Raw genomic sequence first — 19,439 nt, 5'->3', positions numbered from 1 at the left:
TGACAGACAGACAGACAGACAGACAGACAGACAGACAGACAGACAGACATGCAGACAGACAGACCAAAATTTTCCCGTTCGAGTAGCCCAACAAAGTCTATCGTCTTTAAAATCTGAGCGCGTCAACCATCGTTGTGTTTAGGTGAAGTGGCGTTAGTTTTGTAATGCACTCTCAAGAAAGGAGCTAAATGTTTGACGCATGCGCTGATTAGTGAATTTTGTTTTGTGATTTGCCGTTCTTTGCGTGTAGTATTTTTCGAATAAGCTACTGGTTAGGGCTCGTGTGAGTCATGACTTTAGTATGCCCTAATTACAGCGTGGCTGTTTTCGTCAAACTATGGCCCGGTTTGTTTTCGCCATGGATGTCTGGTTTAACGTCACCGCAGGAGTTAAGTTGTTTACAGTATGCATGCAAAAGGTCTCGAACTGGCTTCTAAAAAAATATGAGCGTGCGCTCGAGCCGGACAACAATATAAGAAAAGGTGAATGATTCACAAGTTCAGTAGGGAAATAAAGTATGAATGTTAGGCACAATAACACACACGAAGAGCACGGAGAAACGTTCAGGCCCTATAGTGTTCCAAGTTGTTGCTTTATGAACTGCATATGTAGGTAGTTAATTCCTGAATGGAATGACGATAGAGAACCGAACAACATGTTTTACTGTAGTGGTGTCATATCGTGATATATTTCCAGAAATCGTTGCATTCGTTGGAATTGTTTGACGGATATTTCAGCATTGACTCGGTAAAGTTAATAAAATAATGAGGGTTGGCATGAACAAAGCCCTCAGCGCGACAGACTATTTGGCACCCTCATCTAAATTAGCAAGCCCCTGCCTGAGTGGGGCTGACCTCTCCAGTATTTGTTAAACTTTTCTCTCTCGTGGGGATCCCAGTGAATGTCCCATAAATGTCCCACGTGGGATGTTTATGGGACTCAGTCATATCGTACCTCTCAATCATAAAGTATCCGCCGCGGTGGCCAGAGTATTTGAAGGCAATTGTCAACATTTGGTTGTAAGTGTCCGAGGTAAAGCGAGTACCTAGGTTTGAACCTTTTTACTTCACCGCTGAGCGAAAGTTTGTAGAAACTCGCAGTGTTGCGCTAGCACCCTTGATGTTGTGGCGCGTGAACGGAACACCCAGCCCGGTAATATTTTAAATGCGAATGCATTTATTAGCCGGGGGTTGTCTTGCTCCGTTGGCCAGCGTGTGCCTGCATTCCTCCAGCGCGAGCGCACGTGAGCGCGCGCACGTGCGCTCGCGCCTCGTAGTTCTGCCTTCGTCGTCGTCGTCGTCGTCGTCGCACGTGCGCTCGCGCCTCGTAGCTCTGCCTTCGTCGTCGTCGTCGTCGTAAATGCGAATGCATTTCTGGACGCGGCTATGGAAAGTGTGCGCGTGCGCTCCAAACCCTCTGACCCCATTGTCTTGGTTGGCGACTTCAACGTTGACGTGCGCAAGAAGAGTGGCGAGTGGCTGGTCGAGTACATGCAGACCAGGCACTCTATGCATTGTCTCTCTGCCGGCTTCGACACGTGCCCCACTACCATTCACGGGAGTTGCATTGAGCTGGTCTTTACGCGAAACTGTGACGCGCGTATGCTTCTCAAAGACCTTTTGACCGTGCACTTTAGCAATCACAAGGCAGTGATTGTGGCCGTCAGGTACAACGATAACACAAACAGGTGCTGATGAATAAATGATTACGTTCACACTCTCGTCATTAATTACGGCATTACTCGCAACACACTCATCGGTGCACCCAATGCATTCGCATTTCTGCACGATTCCCTTCGGGGAGGTGCGGGGGAATTTTTTTTTAATGAAGATCAAGGGCGCTGCTCAGGCCCTCTTTTACCATCACCCAATTTTCAGAAATAAATGTTTACTTCGTCTCTCACGGCCACTGTTCGCGCATCTCACTACTGCCGTCATGTATCACTTTGTGAAGTGCAATTTAATTGTTCTACTGTCTTTTATAAGCACTATGATTACACATGAAGTTCGAATTTGAAATTTACGTATTAAAGGTACACCTGTAGGCTACGCGGCGCGCAGCAGTGGAGGGCTATGGATTAACCTCGACCACCTACCGGGACTTTTGACGTGCGCCGAGATCTCGACATTGTTTTTCGCCTCGATGAGAAAAACGGCAGCCGCGACCGGGATCAAATCCTTGTATTTGTGCGCTGCAGGTTAACTCCATGGGCACTGAGCCACTGCAGCGGATACTTATTCGATTTAGAGCCATGTTCTCAAGAAATGTCTGACAAAGGTCCCATTTGGGACCTTTATGGGACGTACACCAGGACTACCAAAAGAGTCTGTCGTGATGAAGGGTTTGTAACGAGGGCTGCCAAATTAAAATAATGATGGCTGTGAAACATTTGTGGCAGCCCTCGCCATTTTATTGTTCAACTGTGCCGAGCCAATTTTCAAGGTTCCCGTCAAACAATTCAAATGAATAAAATGCCGTCGCTGTACGCTACCAATCCCTTCGTTAAGCCGCTGCTTCCCACTCTCGCCGACCCAGTCGATGAACATTTGGACCTTTTTTCAATGAACTTGTTCTAACCTTGTGGTTCATTAAGACAAGCACGGTACCTTTTATTTACTCCAACGTCTCGAGTAGCCATCTCCTTTTTAGGTTGGGGCTAAACTCCCCAATAAATCATTCTCTCTCTCTCTCGCTTCCTGTCTCTCTCTCTCTCTAAAACCATAATGACGAAGGCCTCCCGCAGAAAAAACTTAAAACGAGAACCTCGTAACTTTAGAAAGACCGAACCGGTGGCTTTCGAACATTTTTTTGGAGAATACCAAGGCCAACAGGTGAAGAAATACACCTAGGGCCATCGTGATCGCCGCTATAGTTATAAATATGCATAATTTTCATCCGCTTGCTGTTGTTTGTTGTTTGCATTCCCGTTGGCCTTGTTACTGTTGTTGTCGTCGCCATCGTTTAATGCCAAAATGTTTTCTACCGCCCTTTCTTCCCCCCTCCTTTTTTCCATCGTCAACGCTCATTCCCGGCTCCGCTGCCTGCAGTGAAGAAACGCTCAACGACCTCTACAAGGAGCTTCAGTGTAGCGAGAAGCCGCAGGTCGTGGAACGATTCGAGGACGTCATTGCCGACTTGCTGGACAACATGAAGAGGCTCCAGGAGGAGAACAGCCAGCTCGAGAACACCTGGCTCAGGTCAGTGAGCGCTTTTGCCCCTACACCACTTGTTCCTTGCCCCTACACCACCTGTTCCTTGCCCTTATACCACTTGGGCCTCTACAACACTTTTGCCCCTACACCACTTGTTCCTTGCCCCTACACCACTTGTTCCTTGCCCCTACACCACCCGTTCCTTGCCCTTATACCACTTGGGCCTCTACAACACTTTTGCCCCTACACCACTTGTGCCCCTACACCACTTGTTCCTTGCCCCTACACCACTTGTGCCTCTACACCACTTGTGCCCCTACCCTACTTTTGCTCCTGCAGCACTTGTTTCTTGCCTCTACACCACTTGTGCCCCTACACCACTTTTGCCCCTGCGCCACTTGTTCATTTCCCCTACATTACTTGTGCCTCTACATTACTTTTGCCCCTACACCACTTGTTCCTTGCCCCTACACCACCTGTTCCTTGCCCTTATACCACTTGGGCCTCTACAACACTTTTGCCCTACACCACTTGTGCACCTACACCACTTGTGCCTCTACACCACTTGTGCCCCTACCCTACTTTTGCCCCTGCAGCACTTGTTTCTTGCCTCTACACCACTTGTGCCCCTACACCACTTTTGCCCCTGCACCACTTCTTCATTTCCCCTACATTACTTGTGCCTCTACATTACTTTTGCCCCTACACCACTTGTTCCTTGCCCCTACACCACCTGTTCCTTGCCCTTATACCACTTGGGCCTCTACAACACTTTTGCCCTACACCACTTCTGCACCTACACCACTTGTTCCTTGCCCCTGCACCACTTGTGCCTCTACACCACTTGTGCCCCTACACCACTTTTGCCCCTATACCACTTGTTCATTTCCCCTACATTACTTGTGTCCATACACCACTTTTGCCCCTACACCACTTCTTGTTCCTTGTCCCTACACTACACTTGTTCCTTGCATCGGTTACTTTGAACATTGCAGCGGCCAAGCGCTAAAGTGTAGGCCGACATTTTTGTGAAATTCGGCGTTTAAACGCAGATGTGGGTTCCGCGCCGGTGCCTAAAGGGACTGGGCAACACTTTCGATAAGCGCTTTCACTCTTTCCTTGGCGTCTGGAATCACTGCGAAAGCTATAGTTATCGCCAGCACGGAGCAGCACTGCGTCGTTTGCTCGTCGGACCAGATATGCCTTCCATTTCTGCTTTGTTTTAGTGTTTTTTCTTAAAGTTTCTATCGAAAAGCATTCATTGCTGCAACTGAAGGAAAACCGGCAACCAGTCGCTACATGGCCTTAGTGGCTTGATTCGAGCCGTCGAGGAAAGTCAAGACCGGGAAAGAGAAAAATCTTTTGAAGAAGTTTACAAGTTATCTGATGAGCATAGAGCAGTAATTTTTGGCTGAGGTACTTTGCGACCCCCTAATCTAAGTACTGAGTGTGTTGGGTGGCTACGTTCTGCAAGCATTTAAGATTTAAAAAATAGTTGAAAAAAGTGTTGCAGGGTCCCTTAAGGGTTCTGCCGTAACGGTTCTGTGCGCTCCTTCGCCAAGCGCGTACATTTAGTGCATAGCGCTGCTGTCTGCGCACTGAAGAGGGGGGGGGTGGTAATGAGTACCTACGTCGCTAAGTTGCACTGTGGACAAAATTGCTCTCATTTTTCTGTTTTTGCCAGGGAGAAGAAAGAGCACGAAGAACACTTACGGCGCATGGAAGAAGAAATGGACAATCAAGTCAAGCTAGTGGAACTACAAGCCAAGGCAAAGGTACGCAGATACCCCGATCGGCGGACGCGACGGGCATGTAGCGAAAGTGGGCATTGAACACTACAGGGCGTATTCAGTCTTAGTGGATTTCAAACTTCGGGACAAAATGTGAATGTATCTATTGATCGTACTTCTATCTCTTAAGGCCCAACCACATGTACGCGTAAAACCGACGTACTCGCGCAACGACGTACGCCTGCGGCGACATCCGCCGCGGCCTTTATGCCGACCGACGACGCCGGAGAGAGCGAGTAACCATATAGGCACCGCAACGCGCGCGCAAACCCAGCGTAAACTAATGCGCCGCGCAGTGTGGCTCGACTACCCCTCAATCAGCTTTGTGGCGACCAGTTCAACTGCATTTTAATTTAAATAAAACAAATAATGCCTATTCTGTCAGAAGTACGTGTATTTGATACAAAAACAACTAAAACAGTTCTTGGGACATTAAAAAAACTTTAAGGATTAGTATGCATACTTGGCAAGTACAAAACACTCCGCTACATTTGGCGTAAGCTGCTTTGCTCCCATAGTTGCTTGTTTCTTCGAGTGTTTTGTCCGGTTGTTTGCTCTCCGAATTTTACAAATTACTTCGTTTTATATAAACACACAATTAATAGTAAAGTTAGCTTATTTATCAATTAGCTTTCTTGTCACGTGACCTGACCGCCAGATAACATCACCGCCAGAGGTCTACGTCAACACCGTGCGCCTGAAAGTTTGCGTCGATGTCTGGCGGGTTCAGACTTCGGCGTAACAAGCGCGTAGCAATGCATTCGGCGTACGCCGGAGTACGCCGGTTCCTTACGCGCTTACGCCGGTTTACGTCGTTGCGCGAATACGTCGGTTTTACGCGTGCATGTGGTTGGGCCCGGCGTTTGCAAGAATGAGTCGTTTCTGCAGCTCCCAAACAATTTTTTATTTACCTTCATTCGAGAATGCGTGTCACGAAGCGTGAGGCCGTTTAAGTATGGCACCTGGTGAGCCCCGTATGTTGGCTAACTCCATACATGACGTTGTCGCTGTCTGCATTGCCGAGCAACGCACGTTATAACCAATTAGAAACAACCCGTTACGGTTTCGTCTTGTGAAGGTTGAACAGCATGACATTCTTTTTTGGCGCAAAAGGTTCAAAAACCTTCCAATTAAAGTATAATGCGGATTAAGCCTGCTCTCTATGAATTTGCCGCTTAGATTCAAAAAGAAGAAAAACATGAAATTGAATGAACACGCGTTGTGTATTGAACCCGCCGCTATCGACCATAGGAAAGCGTGGTGTTAAGTGACGATCGGGCTGTGACGTCAGAGCATCTGCGTGACGTCAGCCGCCAGCGCGTTTGGTGCGGTCTGTGGCTTTTACTGTTTCGCAACGTGCGGTTGCAAATTGGGCATAGCTGTGTTCTTACGATTGAGCACGCCGAACAACGGTAGCTTCCGAGAGGAAAGAGCAAAAATGTGTCGCTCGTTTCCAGCTGCACCTTTCCTGTGAATTTAGCGCGGCGAGCTTTACTAACGATCCCCTTTTCAGATTCTATTGTTATCACCGTGACGCAAATGTAGGCGTCACAGATTTCTACGCGTCACACCGCTCTGCGCCACACGCGTCACAGATCACAGCATTCTCTGACACTACGTGCAAAGGCAGAGCCTCGCATTCCAATCACGGCAAAATGGATAGGATTGGTTAAAAAAGAACAACCGATAATAGCAGCATCTCGGCAGCATCCTTTTTTCAGCGGGCTTCTTGAGGTTTGTACGCAGAATAAAGTGAGTCAGAAGAGAAATAGCGCGTGGAAAAGTTCTGGACGAGGTCAGTCGATTTTTTGAGAATTGTGCGCAGGCACAATGGGCGCCAAGGTTTAACGTCAATAGTACGTGGGAGCGCGCTTAGGCGAGCGCAAACTCGATTATCCTAACGAAGAAAGGCTTTTAAAAAGGGGTTCTATGCCGCAAGCGATGGAGCTTCTTCGGTGGACGTGAGTTTGTTAGGCGCAGCACGTAGGTTCATTTCAGCCTCATTTCGCGCAATGTAGCTTACGCGGTTTTATCTAGCGATATTTAGTGTACGTTTGCCATTTTAATAATACTCTCCGGATCTTTTGTTCCGATAAATTCAGAAGCAGCGAGGATGTTGACACCCAACTTTTATGAGCTTACTACTGGGCCCGATATCGTTGAAGTTTGGACATTTGATGTTCTGTTTAAATTCTTTTAATACTCCGCTTAGTTTTTGCTGTGTTTCGATTCCCCGCCGACGCAATGGCGTTTCCGCGAATGTGTTTCAACTTTACAAACAGAGAAACAGGGTGTCTCGATTCCAACTCATTCGAAGCTGACTAAATGGGGTATGGGAGTCAAATGCGTTCAGAGTCATATCGAGTTAAAAAAAAAAAAGCTAAGAAAATTCAAAAATGGAATTCTCGGGGTTTGTGACCTGAAATAAATGTGATCGCAGCAGCAACAAATTTGGAATTTCAAGCGGCCAAACTATTCCTTGGCTATGAGGCTGGCTGTAGAACTTAAAGACGGTTTAACTGAGACCGTCTGGGTTTCTTGTATATGCGCCGAACTAACGTGTAAAGGAAATTTAAATGAGGGCGTTGACATGCCGTATCTATGCACCCGGATTATGAGGAACGCCGTAAAAGTGACGGGATACGGTAAATTTAAACCGCTTACATTCAATTTTGAGGGGTGCCAAAATGTCGTTTAAAAAAAAAATTCCGCGACCGCATGATAGGCAGCGCAGAATTCGCGGCCTCGTGAATTTGACAGCGGTGTAATTTAGCCACTATACGTTACCATGCCGGCACACTTAAACAGTTGAGAATCGTATGAGTGGCTTTTGATTGTTTCCTGGCAATATACTAAGGAGCAGTAGTTACGACATCTTGTCGAAGCTGACATCCAGGCTTCTACGAATCCGCGTGCAAAGAAGACATGTCACTCTGCTTTGCAGCGAAATTGACTGTCGTAGAGCAGTCACAAAGCTAGCGAAACTTTGAAGTGCGCTGAAATGTGCAATAATGATGACAGAGTTTGCGTAAAACAAGCTTTGTATTGAAAACTGTCCATGTTATAAAACTTAATTCTATCTTCCGTTGTAGTTACTCGACCCTGATTCTTGATGATTCACATTATTAAAGGGGGATTGTGCTACGGCCTCAGTGGCGGGGTTGGGCAGAATAAATAATTTGATAATTCAAACATTTTATCATGTAAACAAGGCTCTACAAGCTTCAATAGTGTTAATAAGCACAAAGCTACTGTAACGAAATGGAGCTCCGTCTTTGCAAGTACTTAAGTTTATTATAAGACGCACATACCAGATGGGCCTGTAATATTATCCACATGTCGGTACATTTTTTTTTCTTTGATTGCTAATGCAGCCGTCGGGACGGAACAATTTTTAGCATAGAAGTAACATTTAAAGCCAAGATTTGAGTTTGAATTGGGGAGTTAACTCACCGCGCTTTTCTTCAGAGCTCTCAGCCTGAGAGAACAAACGATAACACAAATATCATGCACTTCAGATAATTTAAAGCAGTAGCATTAATAGCAAAAACGAGCAGTGTTCATGGACATTTTGATGTTGGTGGGGATGAAGGTGTCCGAAAGCACTATCGCCAAGCTAGCCAAAACCCTGAATGGCGGGAATATGTAACGCTGAACTCATGACTACCAAAAACTCGTGCGAATTCTTTATTTTGGCGGCACGAAAAAAAAATGTTGGGAATAGTGTTGCAAATTGCGGGCGCTTGAGGTATGCGACACAATTGATGAGTAATTTGTTAATTTTTCTTTAGTAAGTATTTATCTTGATCCTTGTATCGGTGACTCGCACGGAAGCCTGTTTGACCTGTTTTGCCGGAGACAGTATAGCTCACTCACGTTTCTTCTTAAATTTTACTTAACGGTCCTTCCCTTAATTCGTTTGCCACCTTGTTAGTTCGACGTTACGGTTGAGTGTAAATGTTCACTGCAACACAGAGAAAGATATGTTACGCTGCTCTTAGCGCGCCGACGCTCACCGCTTTGGTTATGCAGATTTAGCCCTTTCAAGTTCCACAACTCTTCGTTTCGCGCGCACGAGCCTCGTTTCACCTGGCGCGTTCCGTGCCTCTGTTCCCGTCGCTCGTTTATTTTATGTTTTACAGTCAGCGTGCACGCGTGTACGGGTGTTCTATTTATAGGCTACGCCTTGACTGCTTAACATGCCCGCTTCCGCCGTGACTAGCTGCTACACCTGCTGTTGTAGAAGCCGGAGCGAGGAATTAACTAGTATTACTAGATAAGCTAGAGTACCGTCACTGACGCACGCAAGTGCGCAACGGCGGCCATTTTGGTGTTTATCAGTCTTGCCAGATCGCCGCTTCTGCAGCCTCACCGCTAACTTTGACGAGGTCATTTGTAAAAAACACTGCCGGAGACACAGCAACATCTTCGTACACACATCTGCAGTTGAAATGCTGCGAGGCGCGTTATCTTTGATTTGCGTGCGGAACGACGCCAGTTGCGTGCAGCCGCAGAGCAGGGAAGACAAGCTGAGATACCACAGTTGACCGACAGAACACGCATAAACAACAAAATGGCGGTGCCCATGAACCGTCGCAGTGTGTGCATATGCCACGTGATGGGAACTGACCAATGATCACGGCGGCGGCACGGAACAATAGTAGAAAAGACTGCCGATACTCTGTAACCTTATCTAGTGACACTAGAATAAGCCGTGCATGTTTTTGTTTTGGCGGCGGTGCCATTAACAGCCAGCATCATCAGCAGCCAACATCATGGCGGAAGTGCGAACGTCTGTGGAAACGTAGCCCTTGTTTACCTGCTTGCGACGCTCAAGTTATCACCATCATCACCAGCCTATCTACGCCCACTGCAGGGCAAAGGCCTCTCCCATATATCTCCCATTATCCCGGTCCTGTGCTAACTACGACCAAGTTATCCCCGCAAACTTCTTGATCTCATCTGCCCATCTTACTTTCTGCCGCCCCCTGCCACGCTTGCCTTTTCTAGGGATCCACTCTGTTACTCTTAATGACCAACGCTTATCTTGCCTTCGCATTACATCCTCTGCCCACGTTCATTTCTTCTTCTTAATTTCTACTAATATGTATTTAACCCGCGTCTATTCCCTGACCCACTCCGCTCTCTTCTTGTCCGTTAATGTTACACCTATCATCTTCCGCTCTATTGCTCGCTGAGTCGTCCTCAATTTAAGTTGAGCCCTCTTAGTGAGCCTCCAAGTTTCTGCCCCGTAGGTGAGTACCGGTAAGATGCAGCTGTCATAAACTTTCTTCTTCAGGGACAATGGTAGGCTGCCATTCATTATCTGAGAACGCCTGCCGAGTGCCTGAGAATGCCTGAGAATGCCTGCTCAAGTTATCTAACCTCCGAAAACTCCTGATGCGGAGTAACATCACTTCTCCGCTCAGTCAGCGCGCAATTAAATCACGTGACCCGGCGCCAAATCCTACTGTGAACCAGATTGCTTTCGGCGTGGTTGATTTCCCACGCGGTCTCACGTAATTCGCTACCCGCAAAAAAAAAAAAAAAATGTCATGGAGAACGGCGCGAACAACCAACCACGGGAGACAACGTCAGAAATCAACCCCACCGGATGTTTTCAAACGCCGCGTAGTATCTGGCCCCCGTTCGGCTGAAACAGTCGATAGTAAAGAGTTTTAGCATAGCGGGTACCGTCCGCTAACGCTACGGCGGCGGGTAGCGGGGCCCGACTGGGAAAGTGAAAATTCATTCCGGTGGGGGGATTAGTTCCGCGGGCCGACCTTCGCCATGCCCGCGCATTCTCTCCACTGAGGGGCAACCTCCTCGCCCTCCCCGCGCGCGCATGCGCGGTCGGGTCCTGGTAACCCGCCACCGTAGCGTGAGCTATGCTAAAACTCTCTAGTTTTAGCATAGCGGCTAGCGTCCGCTAACGCTACGTCGGCGGGTGGCGGGGCCCGACTGGGCAGGTGCACATTCGTTCCGCAGGGACGGTCGCCCGCCTCGCGGAGCCCGCGCATTAGTTCCGCTGAGGGGCGACTTTCCCTCACTCCCCGCCGCGTGCATGCGCAGTCGGGTCCTGGAAACCCGCCACCGTGGCGTTAACGGGCGCTAGCCGCTATGCTAAAACTCTCTACTATCACAGAAGGGTTTAGCAGAGCACGCATTGTTTTTCGGGCCAACATGAGCTCAGAAGGCGTAGAAACTGCGCATGCACAGAATAGATCTTGGGAAGGTTGGGTAGTTTAACTGAGTTTCGTACCTGAAGTTGTCTACCTGAACTGAAGATAAACATTTCGGAATTAACGAAATGCCACAGCGTGCTTTGAATAATCGACTCCTGTTCTACACATTCCGCGGAAAATGGGCTACAAGTTGCGCCAAAGTTCAACCTTCCGCGGAAAATGGGCTACAAGTTGCGCCAAAGTTCAACCTGCATGACTAAAAAAATCGGTTTTTATTAGTTTTGTTTTAGGCGAGAAAAAAAGGGGGGGGGAGGAGGTATGGTATTAAAAATGTGGTTGATCTTTTTTTCATAGCAATCGGTAAAACACGAAAGTATAACGTGGCTTCACAGGAGCAGTTGAATGTTTATTGTGCATCGATATAAACTTGCACATCGCTATTTATATTTCGTCGGTGTGGCACCGTTAGACGCATCAACATTAGACACTGGATTGAACGCGCCGGAGCATTGCGTAAATCAGATTGAAACCCCATGTGCTCGCAAACCGCGCGAACGAAGCCGAACGGGTTGTAAGCGAATCGTTTGGTGAAGTCACGGTCTGCTACAGCGAAATGAGCATGATTTGCGGGTCGGCAGCAGTTTTGTGGGTAGGCTTGGCGAGCGACGTCCTGCTGGCGGATCGCTTCGGCAAAGGTGCGACCACTTCGGTCCTGCTCCGTGGCGTTTACGCCAGACACTTGTGTAGCGACGAGCTCAGCTTGTGGACAGCGAGAGGCAGAGTTCTTAGCTTGGACCGCGAATGCGTAAACGCGTTCCGCTTCCCGCTGGCATGTCTGTCGTCGCACCAAAGCATTCAGGAGCGCGACATTCGCCAGTCGACGTCGTTGCCTTTCTGCCTTAATGCAACAGTTTTCTTACACGGGGCCATGGTGTATTCCTCCACCGTGCACGGGGAAATCACACCGGCAGGATAGGTGGCGGACGGATTAACACCGCAGCATAAGCTGGTAAATGCTGCCCTATCGAGGCGCCAACTATCGGCGCTCATTAGCGTCATAGCGGACTACTTCGCTTCACCTCTCCTAGACGGCAGCACCATCAGAATGGAGAATGTTTTAGGGAAGGATATAAGGCGCGTCCGTGCGACTGTTGGGGCTTAAGTTCATATCCCAGTTGGCAGAGCGTTTCACACCTCCCGTTGAGGCCGGAGTGATCGAGGGCTAGAATCGTCGCCCAGCCGCTTCAATGGAACTTTTTTTGGTGATGTCATTTCCGTCACGGATATGACGTCGATGAGCTCTTGCTGTAACCCGGCATAAAACTGTTTCGTGGTAAAATAATAGTTAGTGGAGTAGAGCTTCTTCATGCGGGCGTTTGGGTAGTGTAAAGAGGAGGGGGTGACCTACAGATTACTGGGACACGCCTCGTGAGAGGCTCGTCTAATTTGTAGATCACCTTCTTCATTTGGATCTTTCGGATGTGCGGCTCGGTAAACCTCAAAACGATCTGAAGGTCACCGCGAAATGTCTGTTTGATTCACGAATCATGCGAATGTTATCACATTGTGACGTGTCGTGATGCGTTTTTTTTTTACACGTTGCGCAGGCCGAAGAAGAAGTGGAATTGAAGAGGAGGACGCTGCAGGCGAAGATGTGCGAGGAAATGGACGAGCTGCAATCGCACGTCTCTCTCTTCGAAAAGGTCACAATTGCACCTCTCAGAAACCCATACGCGTGCTCCTTTCTCGAGCAGCTGTTGTATGGAGCGAGTTGCGCCGGGTACGCTAACGGCCTAGTCAAGTGTCTTCAAGCAGGCTCTATTTCAGGGACCGCCTCTTAAGAATTGCTAGACGGAGCTCATTTAAATTTAGCGCAAGCTTCTCGACCTTTATTCGCTGTTTTTGATGGAATGTAAGTTGTGCTCACTGCGGAATACAAGTATGTGGTTAAATAACATCTTAAAACCTTCAAACAGTAACTAGGCTTTCTCTGAAATTCGCGAAGTTTTCTAGCTAACGGCACCGAACCTCTTAAAACGGCGGTTCTCTAGTGAGGGCCGCGAACTCGAAGGTGCTCGTGTGTATTTCTCACGCCATTTTGGTCTTTTCAGAACTTCGGAGCTATGTAGAAAGGGACAAAAAAGCTAAGTTTTGCTACAAAACCTGCTTATTATTTCGACTTTTTGCTTCTGGAAGGCACAAACCACGGACGACAAAAAAAAAAAAAAAAAAAAGGAAGACGATGACACCAAGTGTCGTCGTCTTCTTATTTTCATCCGCGTCAGTAGTGTGGGCTTTCCAAAAGCAAAATGTTATACAAGCTCCCTCCCTGATTTGTTTTGGCTTTTCCACACAGCTTACGCATTAAAGTTGGTTTTTCTGCACAGCAGCCAAGCTGCGCAGGACAGCCATAACTGCGTACTCCCAACCTTATTCGTTTTTAATTACATGCAAAGAAAATTTCCTTCACGAGATGTCGCGTGTGAGGATCTCCGTGCCCACCCGGCGTCTACATTCCCCGATTTTTTCGGGTGCCTTATTACTCTTAAAAGCCCGAAAATAACTCCCGGCGGCGTGGTTCTAAAATGCAGCGATCAGCATGTTTTTGGAAGCACGCTACATGTTAAAAGTATTGCCAAGGAATACGGTCGCTGCACTTTGATATTTAGAGTAAATATCTTTCAACAGTTCGGCAGCTTTAAGGAAAGGTAAACACGACTAACCTACGTCGAACCGCACCCCCACCACGCCTGAGCGCCGAGCAGCCAGCTGGTTTTGTGCGCGTGTGTAACGGGTGGTTCGGCGTCATCTGCTTTGACGTCAGAGCGCGTGAATTACGTCATTCAAAACATTGTTGTTGCCATGCGTCTGGCGCTTCGCGAACAAGCTCTCCTCCGCAATCAGTATTGATACACACTGTTGGCAAGACGCCGTTCCCGTGCAAAGACGAAATGGCGTCGCCGAGATGCGCGGAGCGCTGCGTTGGTTTCGTCGATGATCGGCGGCGTCGTGTCCGGCTCGCCGAGCAGGTGGAGCAATGGCTGCGGGCGAACGAGACGCACGACCGCAAGCTGACCTCGGTGCACACCAAGCTGGACGAGGCGCTGCAGGAGAACCGGCAGCTGCGCCTCAGCCTCATGGACACGCAGAACAACGTGGCGCTCACCAGAAACGAGCTGGCGCAGATACGCTCGCAGTACGAGGACAAGTGCAAGGCGCTCTACGAGTGAGTCTGTCTCTAGTCGGGTGCACGTCGCCGCTAAAAGCTTTTTTATGGCTAGCATGATGGGCAGCGTCTGGTCCCGGAGCATGCAGACGCAGAGAAATTCGAAACGGATGTGGATATACCGTATTTACTTGCCTAATGATCCCAATCTTTTTCGCCAAAAATATGATGCAAATGTACGGGTGCGTTCATTACGCGAGGTAAATTTTGCGCCAAAAAGGTTTTAGCGCAGAAAACGAAAGCAAGTTGCAGCTCAGAATTTGTACTATAGGTCTCATGAACATAATAAACATAATAAATAAAAACATAATGAAATTTCTATGGACCACCGCCAGCCGCGTCGCAAAGTGACGCAAAATGCGGTGTTTTTATGAATTACGGAACGCGCCGGAACGAGTTCACTGCGAGGTGAGAAAAGATCGACCAATAGCGGCTGCTGCTGTCACAGTGCCGGGCATCAAAACAAGACACGGCTGCCGACGCAGCAAGCTGAGCGCATTTTTTTCTTTGTCTTAAGAGTGCATCATGTGCATTTAGTGAGAGTTTCTTCCGCACCAATGGTGAACTCATGCTTGCCTATATCGCTAATATCGGCAAGTCTGCGGCAATAGCGTAGCCATGTCCGCGTTGAAAGAGGAGGAAACATAGGTAAGCATGACCATCGTCAGCTAGTTTTGGCACACATACGAAATATGGCCGAGGCAAGTTCAAGGTTTGATTGATTGATTGTAGGGTTTAACGCGCCGACGCAACGCAGGCGATGAGGCGCGCCGTAGTGGAGGGCTCCGGATTAATTTTGACCACCTGGGGATCTTTAACGTGCGCCGAAATCTCGCACACACGGGCGTTTTTGCTTTTCGCCTCCATCAGAAAAGCGGCCGCCGCGGCCGGGAATCGAACCCGCGACCTCGTGCTCAGCAGCGCAACGCCTTAGCCACTGAGCCACCGCGGCGGGTGCAAGTTCAAGGTGCGATCACTGCGTGGGAAACAAAAAAAAAAAAAAAGACGTATTTTGACGACGAACTTCAGGGGTGTGATCATTACGCGAGTAAATACGGTATTGCCGGCAGCCGTGTACATTATACGGTAGGAATAATGTGCCCGCACTGTCTTCTGATTGGTTGTTCAGGATTACTTCATTGTGACTGCCATGTCTGCCTCTGCAGGACGTTGAGTCAGCCGTGGTTAGCGTGCCAAAGTGGTCGCGTCTCGGGTTTCTGATCGCGAAGTCGCTCGGTCGATCCCACCGTCTTCCATATTTTATTGTTGCTTTGATTAACTTTGTTCCTTGTAATTTTATTCGCCTTCGTTAACACTGTTTATTTATACAGAAACTCGGTGCTGGGTGATACAGATACTCGCCATTCTTTTGCGGCATTCCGTTTTATTGTTTATTCGAAACCTGCCTTTATGTGTTGGGGTGGGCACGGTCAGGTCAGGTTAGATGTTTGCTTAAAATACACATGCGAATAAAGCATGTGCAAAAAACAATGCATCAGCGCGGTTAATAATAGAATACCGACTGCCGGCAAAAAAATTCCGGCAGGATGGTTACATGGTCGTGACCAGCCTAAGGCGGCGCAGTGCCGGCAACATACCGCCGAGCCTACTTTGCCGGCTGCCGGCACAATAGAGAGTTCCACTTGAAACGTTACAAATGTTCAGTATTCAGCCTGGTTAGCTACGCGGGCGCATTTATTGCGTAATGGACAGCGGGGAAGGCATTTGCCCAGCCAGTGTTTTGTTTACAGTAGCCGACAGTTTTTTCTCGGACACCGAAAATTAGGACTTGCTGTATATTTCGGACTCTCCCGAGGAACCACCTCTTGTCTCACAAGAGTAATGACTCACGGACTTTTCGAACTGATCTTTCATTCTGGCTATTTTTCGTCACCCTCCCGGTACAAAAAATCAGTCTGCTGCTGTATTCACTTTTTTTTTTCCTTTACACATATGGAATGGTTTGGTTCACTTGATTATTTCTTTATGTAAAATGCATGACTGGTTTTTTTCTAAACGAAATGTTTTAAAGGAGAAGTTGTGATGCGGGATGTCTGCTGTGGCCTTTTATATTGAAAACTTAAAGCCCTAGCCTTGCGGAACCGTTGGCGGTAGTGTAATGCCGCTAACTAAACGCCGTTCTTTTTTGTTTTGCTTCGCTTCACGAGGAGTTTCGGGAGAAAACTGCCTTACATCTGGCGCTTCCCTTTGTGTACACTGGCTTGAGTTAATATTCCTGAGTTGTCTGGGCTGGCAGTGAGACCGCTTGGTTGTGCAAATTTTGTTTCGCTGGGTTTGGCACCGAAGCGTTTGTCATGCATACGACCGCGTTTTTTTTTTTTTTTTTTTTTTCAGAAGGGTTCATAAAATTTTTTTTTTCTGCTTGTTTTTGTCCAGTGAGCGGGAACGCATCATGGGCGTTTTGCAAGAGCAGGGACTCGCCACCAAACAGCTGCAGCACCTCCAGTAGGTACCTTCACCGTGTTTATCTCGCATTTTGTACTTTTCTAAGTGCGTGATTTTTTTAAGTTTTTGTTTGACGCAGTAGTAGGCCCCACTCATACGGTTTTCAGCGTGTGAAAGCCGACATTGCTACGTTTGTTAGATGATGTACAGCGTGATTGATGCTCGAGAAAACGTTGATGCTTGAACTGTACTGTCCGTGATAAAGGCATACCTACACAGCACAAACTAGTTGTCGAATGAATAATTAGAGGGCAAATCAATCAATCAATCAATCAATCAATCAATCAATCAATCAATCAATCAATCAATCAATCAATCAATCAAAATAACAAATAAATACACTTAAGTCTGCAGAGATCTCCTGGGGGCTGTTAAATTAGCGAAATTTTGTATGGCATATTATTGGTCTCTGAAACTAAAAGGCCTGGAAAAATTAAACTGCGCGAATGTGCTTTTGTAAGAGCGAAGCCCTTTAGGACCTCGCAATGTACGTGCCGATGTCTGTCTGGAGATGTCCGTGCGCATGGGGCTTAACGGGCGCTCAGCATTGTACGCCATCTTTCGAGAGCGGCGCACACTGCAGTACCATCCGCGCGCCATCTGGGGAGAGCGCCGGTAACTGCAGTAGCAAAGAGCGCGAATTTTAAAGGGTGCAAAACGCAAAAATACAGCAAAAACCCTAAACTATCTAACGATAATTCGCGGAAAAAGACGCCGTGAGCGATGCCGAGGGTTTGAAGTACTGGGACGCAAATTGTCTTTCCTGTGGCGCTTGTCATTCACAGTGCATTTACTGCACCTCAAAGTCATTTAAAACTCAGAGTGTATCAGCCCGCGCGGACGATGATGCTCATCACACAGGCAATACAGAACTTGCATCCCAGTGCTTCGCACCCTCGGCATCGTTCACGGCGTGGAGATGTGTATTTTTTTGTTGCTCCGTTTGCGAGCGCAAAGGGTGGTTTCCTTTATTCCTCTAACTTTTAGGTTCCCATTAAAACCTGTCACTTACATTTTTCTTCTCTGTGTGGTTTGCATGTATTACAGAGAAGCCAACAGGAAACTACAGGACACCAACGACATCCTGCGAAGCGTCCTGGAGAAAGCCGAAAAGACCCATCATCCTGACGTAGGACAACTTTCTTAAAATACCGAAACTGTGTGCACTGCAAACTCTGCATAAACGTTCAGCGTACCCATGCCTCTTAAATGGCGAAATATCCAGAATACCTCTAACAGCGACCTCTCTCGTGCTTCCTCGCAAACTGCAGTTGGTGAGGCAAGAGTCCGTGCTGTCCGACTACTTCGGCGACTCAGCCTTCGTGCCCCCCATGCGAAGTCGAAGGTATGTTTAACCTTTCACATATACGTATATAGGTGGTATTCGGTGAAAAGTTTAGCTGTCAATTATTTCGCTTGGCAACACTAGAAACGGCCACAGACATGGCCGATGCGCCATGGATGATGGACATGGCGTGCGGCTTGGGCCACTGCGCCCGCACGGCGAAGAAAAAAAACACCGGCGTGCGTCGTCTGCTGCGTTTCAACCCGATTCTGAACGGTGGTGTAAACAGAGGTGTTATTAATCACACTCGCATTGCACTTTAGGCAAAACTTTGCGTTCGGCGAGGTAGAGTCTGTTAACGGGCAACACAGTCATGTGCTTAGCACGGACAAGTACCGCCATCCCGCGGAGCCCGGCGTAACCATTGACGGCGCACTCACATGGTTGCCAGTATGCGCGCCTCGCCAGTGAATACAAGCAATACGTACGGGCGATTAATGCAGCGATGGCTATACAGGGGGACCTGAAAGAAATTTTTGATGGTATACAAAGTACGCTGACGTGAAGAGACTCCCTCATGCTGCAGCAAACGCGGGGGTCTCTAGGTCTCCGTACAACTCGTTTCGATCGCTTCGAACGACTTCAGCCAAGCGAATTCCTTTAGACATTCACGGTTGCAGTTAGGGCCTCTAAAAATTCGCTTAGCAGTCAACAATCCGGGAAGAAGCCAGCTTGAGGCTAGTGTTAATTTCAATGCTTAAGCGTTAGCTGACCCGTTAGATCGAAAATCAAGCACGTGCCCAAGAGATGGCGCACGAAATGGCCGATGGCGCAAGAACAAAGGAGTTAATTGAGTCGAAGAGAAAATGGGGTAAATTTAGCTTGTACGGGAATCGAACCCAGGACCTCCGGGATGCGAGACAAGCACGCACTTCTAACGCTAAAGCACGCATTTCGAACGATAAATACAGGTGGATAAAGCGTATACGTTGTCGCCTTGTACTTCAAAACGTGTGCAAGACTAAGTAGCGCGGTAAATTGGGCGAGTTGGTACTGGGATAACTGGGGAATGTTTCGTAGCGCAAAAAAAAAAAAAAAAAGCGCGAACACTACAGGAGAAGGGAACTGGACAGACGCTAGACATATAGCGCCTGTCTAGGTAGATATTTCAGATCTAGGGTGTCTATCGTCTGTCCCGTACACTTCTCCTCCGGTTTTCGCGTCTTTTTTGCTCTAGGAAACATGCCTACGTATGTAATGCTGCTTTTAGAATATTGAAGTACAGAGTGTTTTAAGCCAATGTAGCTGCATTTTAGCACTGTTAAGATCGTTCAG

At 47.9% G+C, this 19,439-nt stretch overlaps 1 protein-coding gene across 4 annotated transcripts in view; it reads left to right on the top strand.

The window, feature by feature from the left end:
- Positions 1-19,439, top strand: part of LOC144163197 (ras and EF-hand domain-containing protein-like) — a 98,459-nt gene that overhangs the window by 50,804 nt on the left and 28,216 nt on the right. For 3 of the 4 annotated variants that reach the window (XM_077694029.1, XM_077694030.1, XM_077694028.1), the window contains exons 3-9: positions 3,048-3,197; positions 4,837-4,927; positions 12,735-12,830; positions 14,157-14,353; positions 16,751-16,822; positions 17,861-17,948; positions 18,091-18,164. In XM_077694029.1, coding sequence (XP_077550155.1) covers positions 3,048-3,197; positions 4,837-4,927; positions 12,735-12,830; positions 14,157-14,353; positions 16,751-16,822; positions 17,861-17,948; positions 18,091-18,164 — 768 coding nt within the window. The remainder of the gene's footprint in view (positions 1-3,047; positions 3,198-4,836; positions 4,928-12,734; positions 12,831-14,156; positions 14,354-16,750; positions 16,823-17,860; positions 17,949-18,090; positions 18,165-19,439) is intronic. The other variant, XM_077694031.1, reaches the window with a different exon arrangement.

Source organism: Haemaphysalis longicornis, unplaced genomic scaffold, assembly GCF_048455015.1.
Source record: "Haemaphysalis longicornis isolate Haplotype H1 unplaced genomic scaffold, Haemaphysalis longicornis Haplotype H1 scaffold_12, whole genome shotgun sequence".
In the NCBI taxonomy this organism is placed as follows: domain Eukaryota; kingdom Metazoa; phylum Arthropoda; class Arachnida; order Ixodida; family Ixodidae; genus Haemaphysalis; species Haemaphysalis longicornis.
This window is presented reverse-complemented; position numbering and strand designations above follow the sequence as displayed.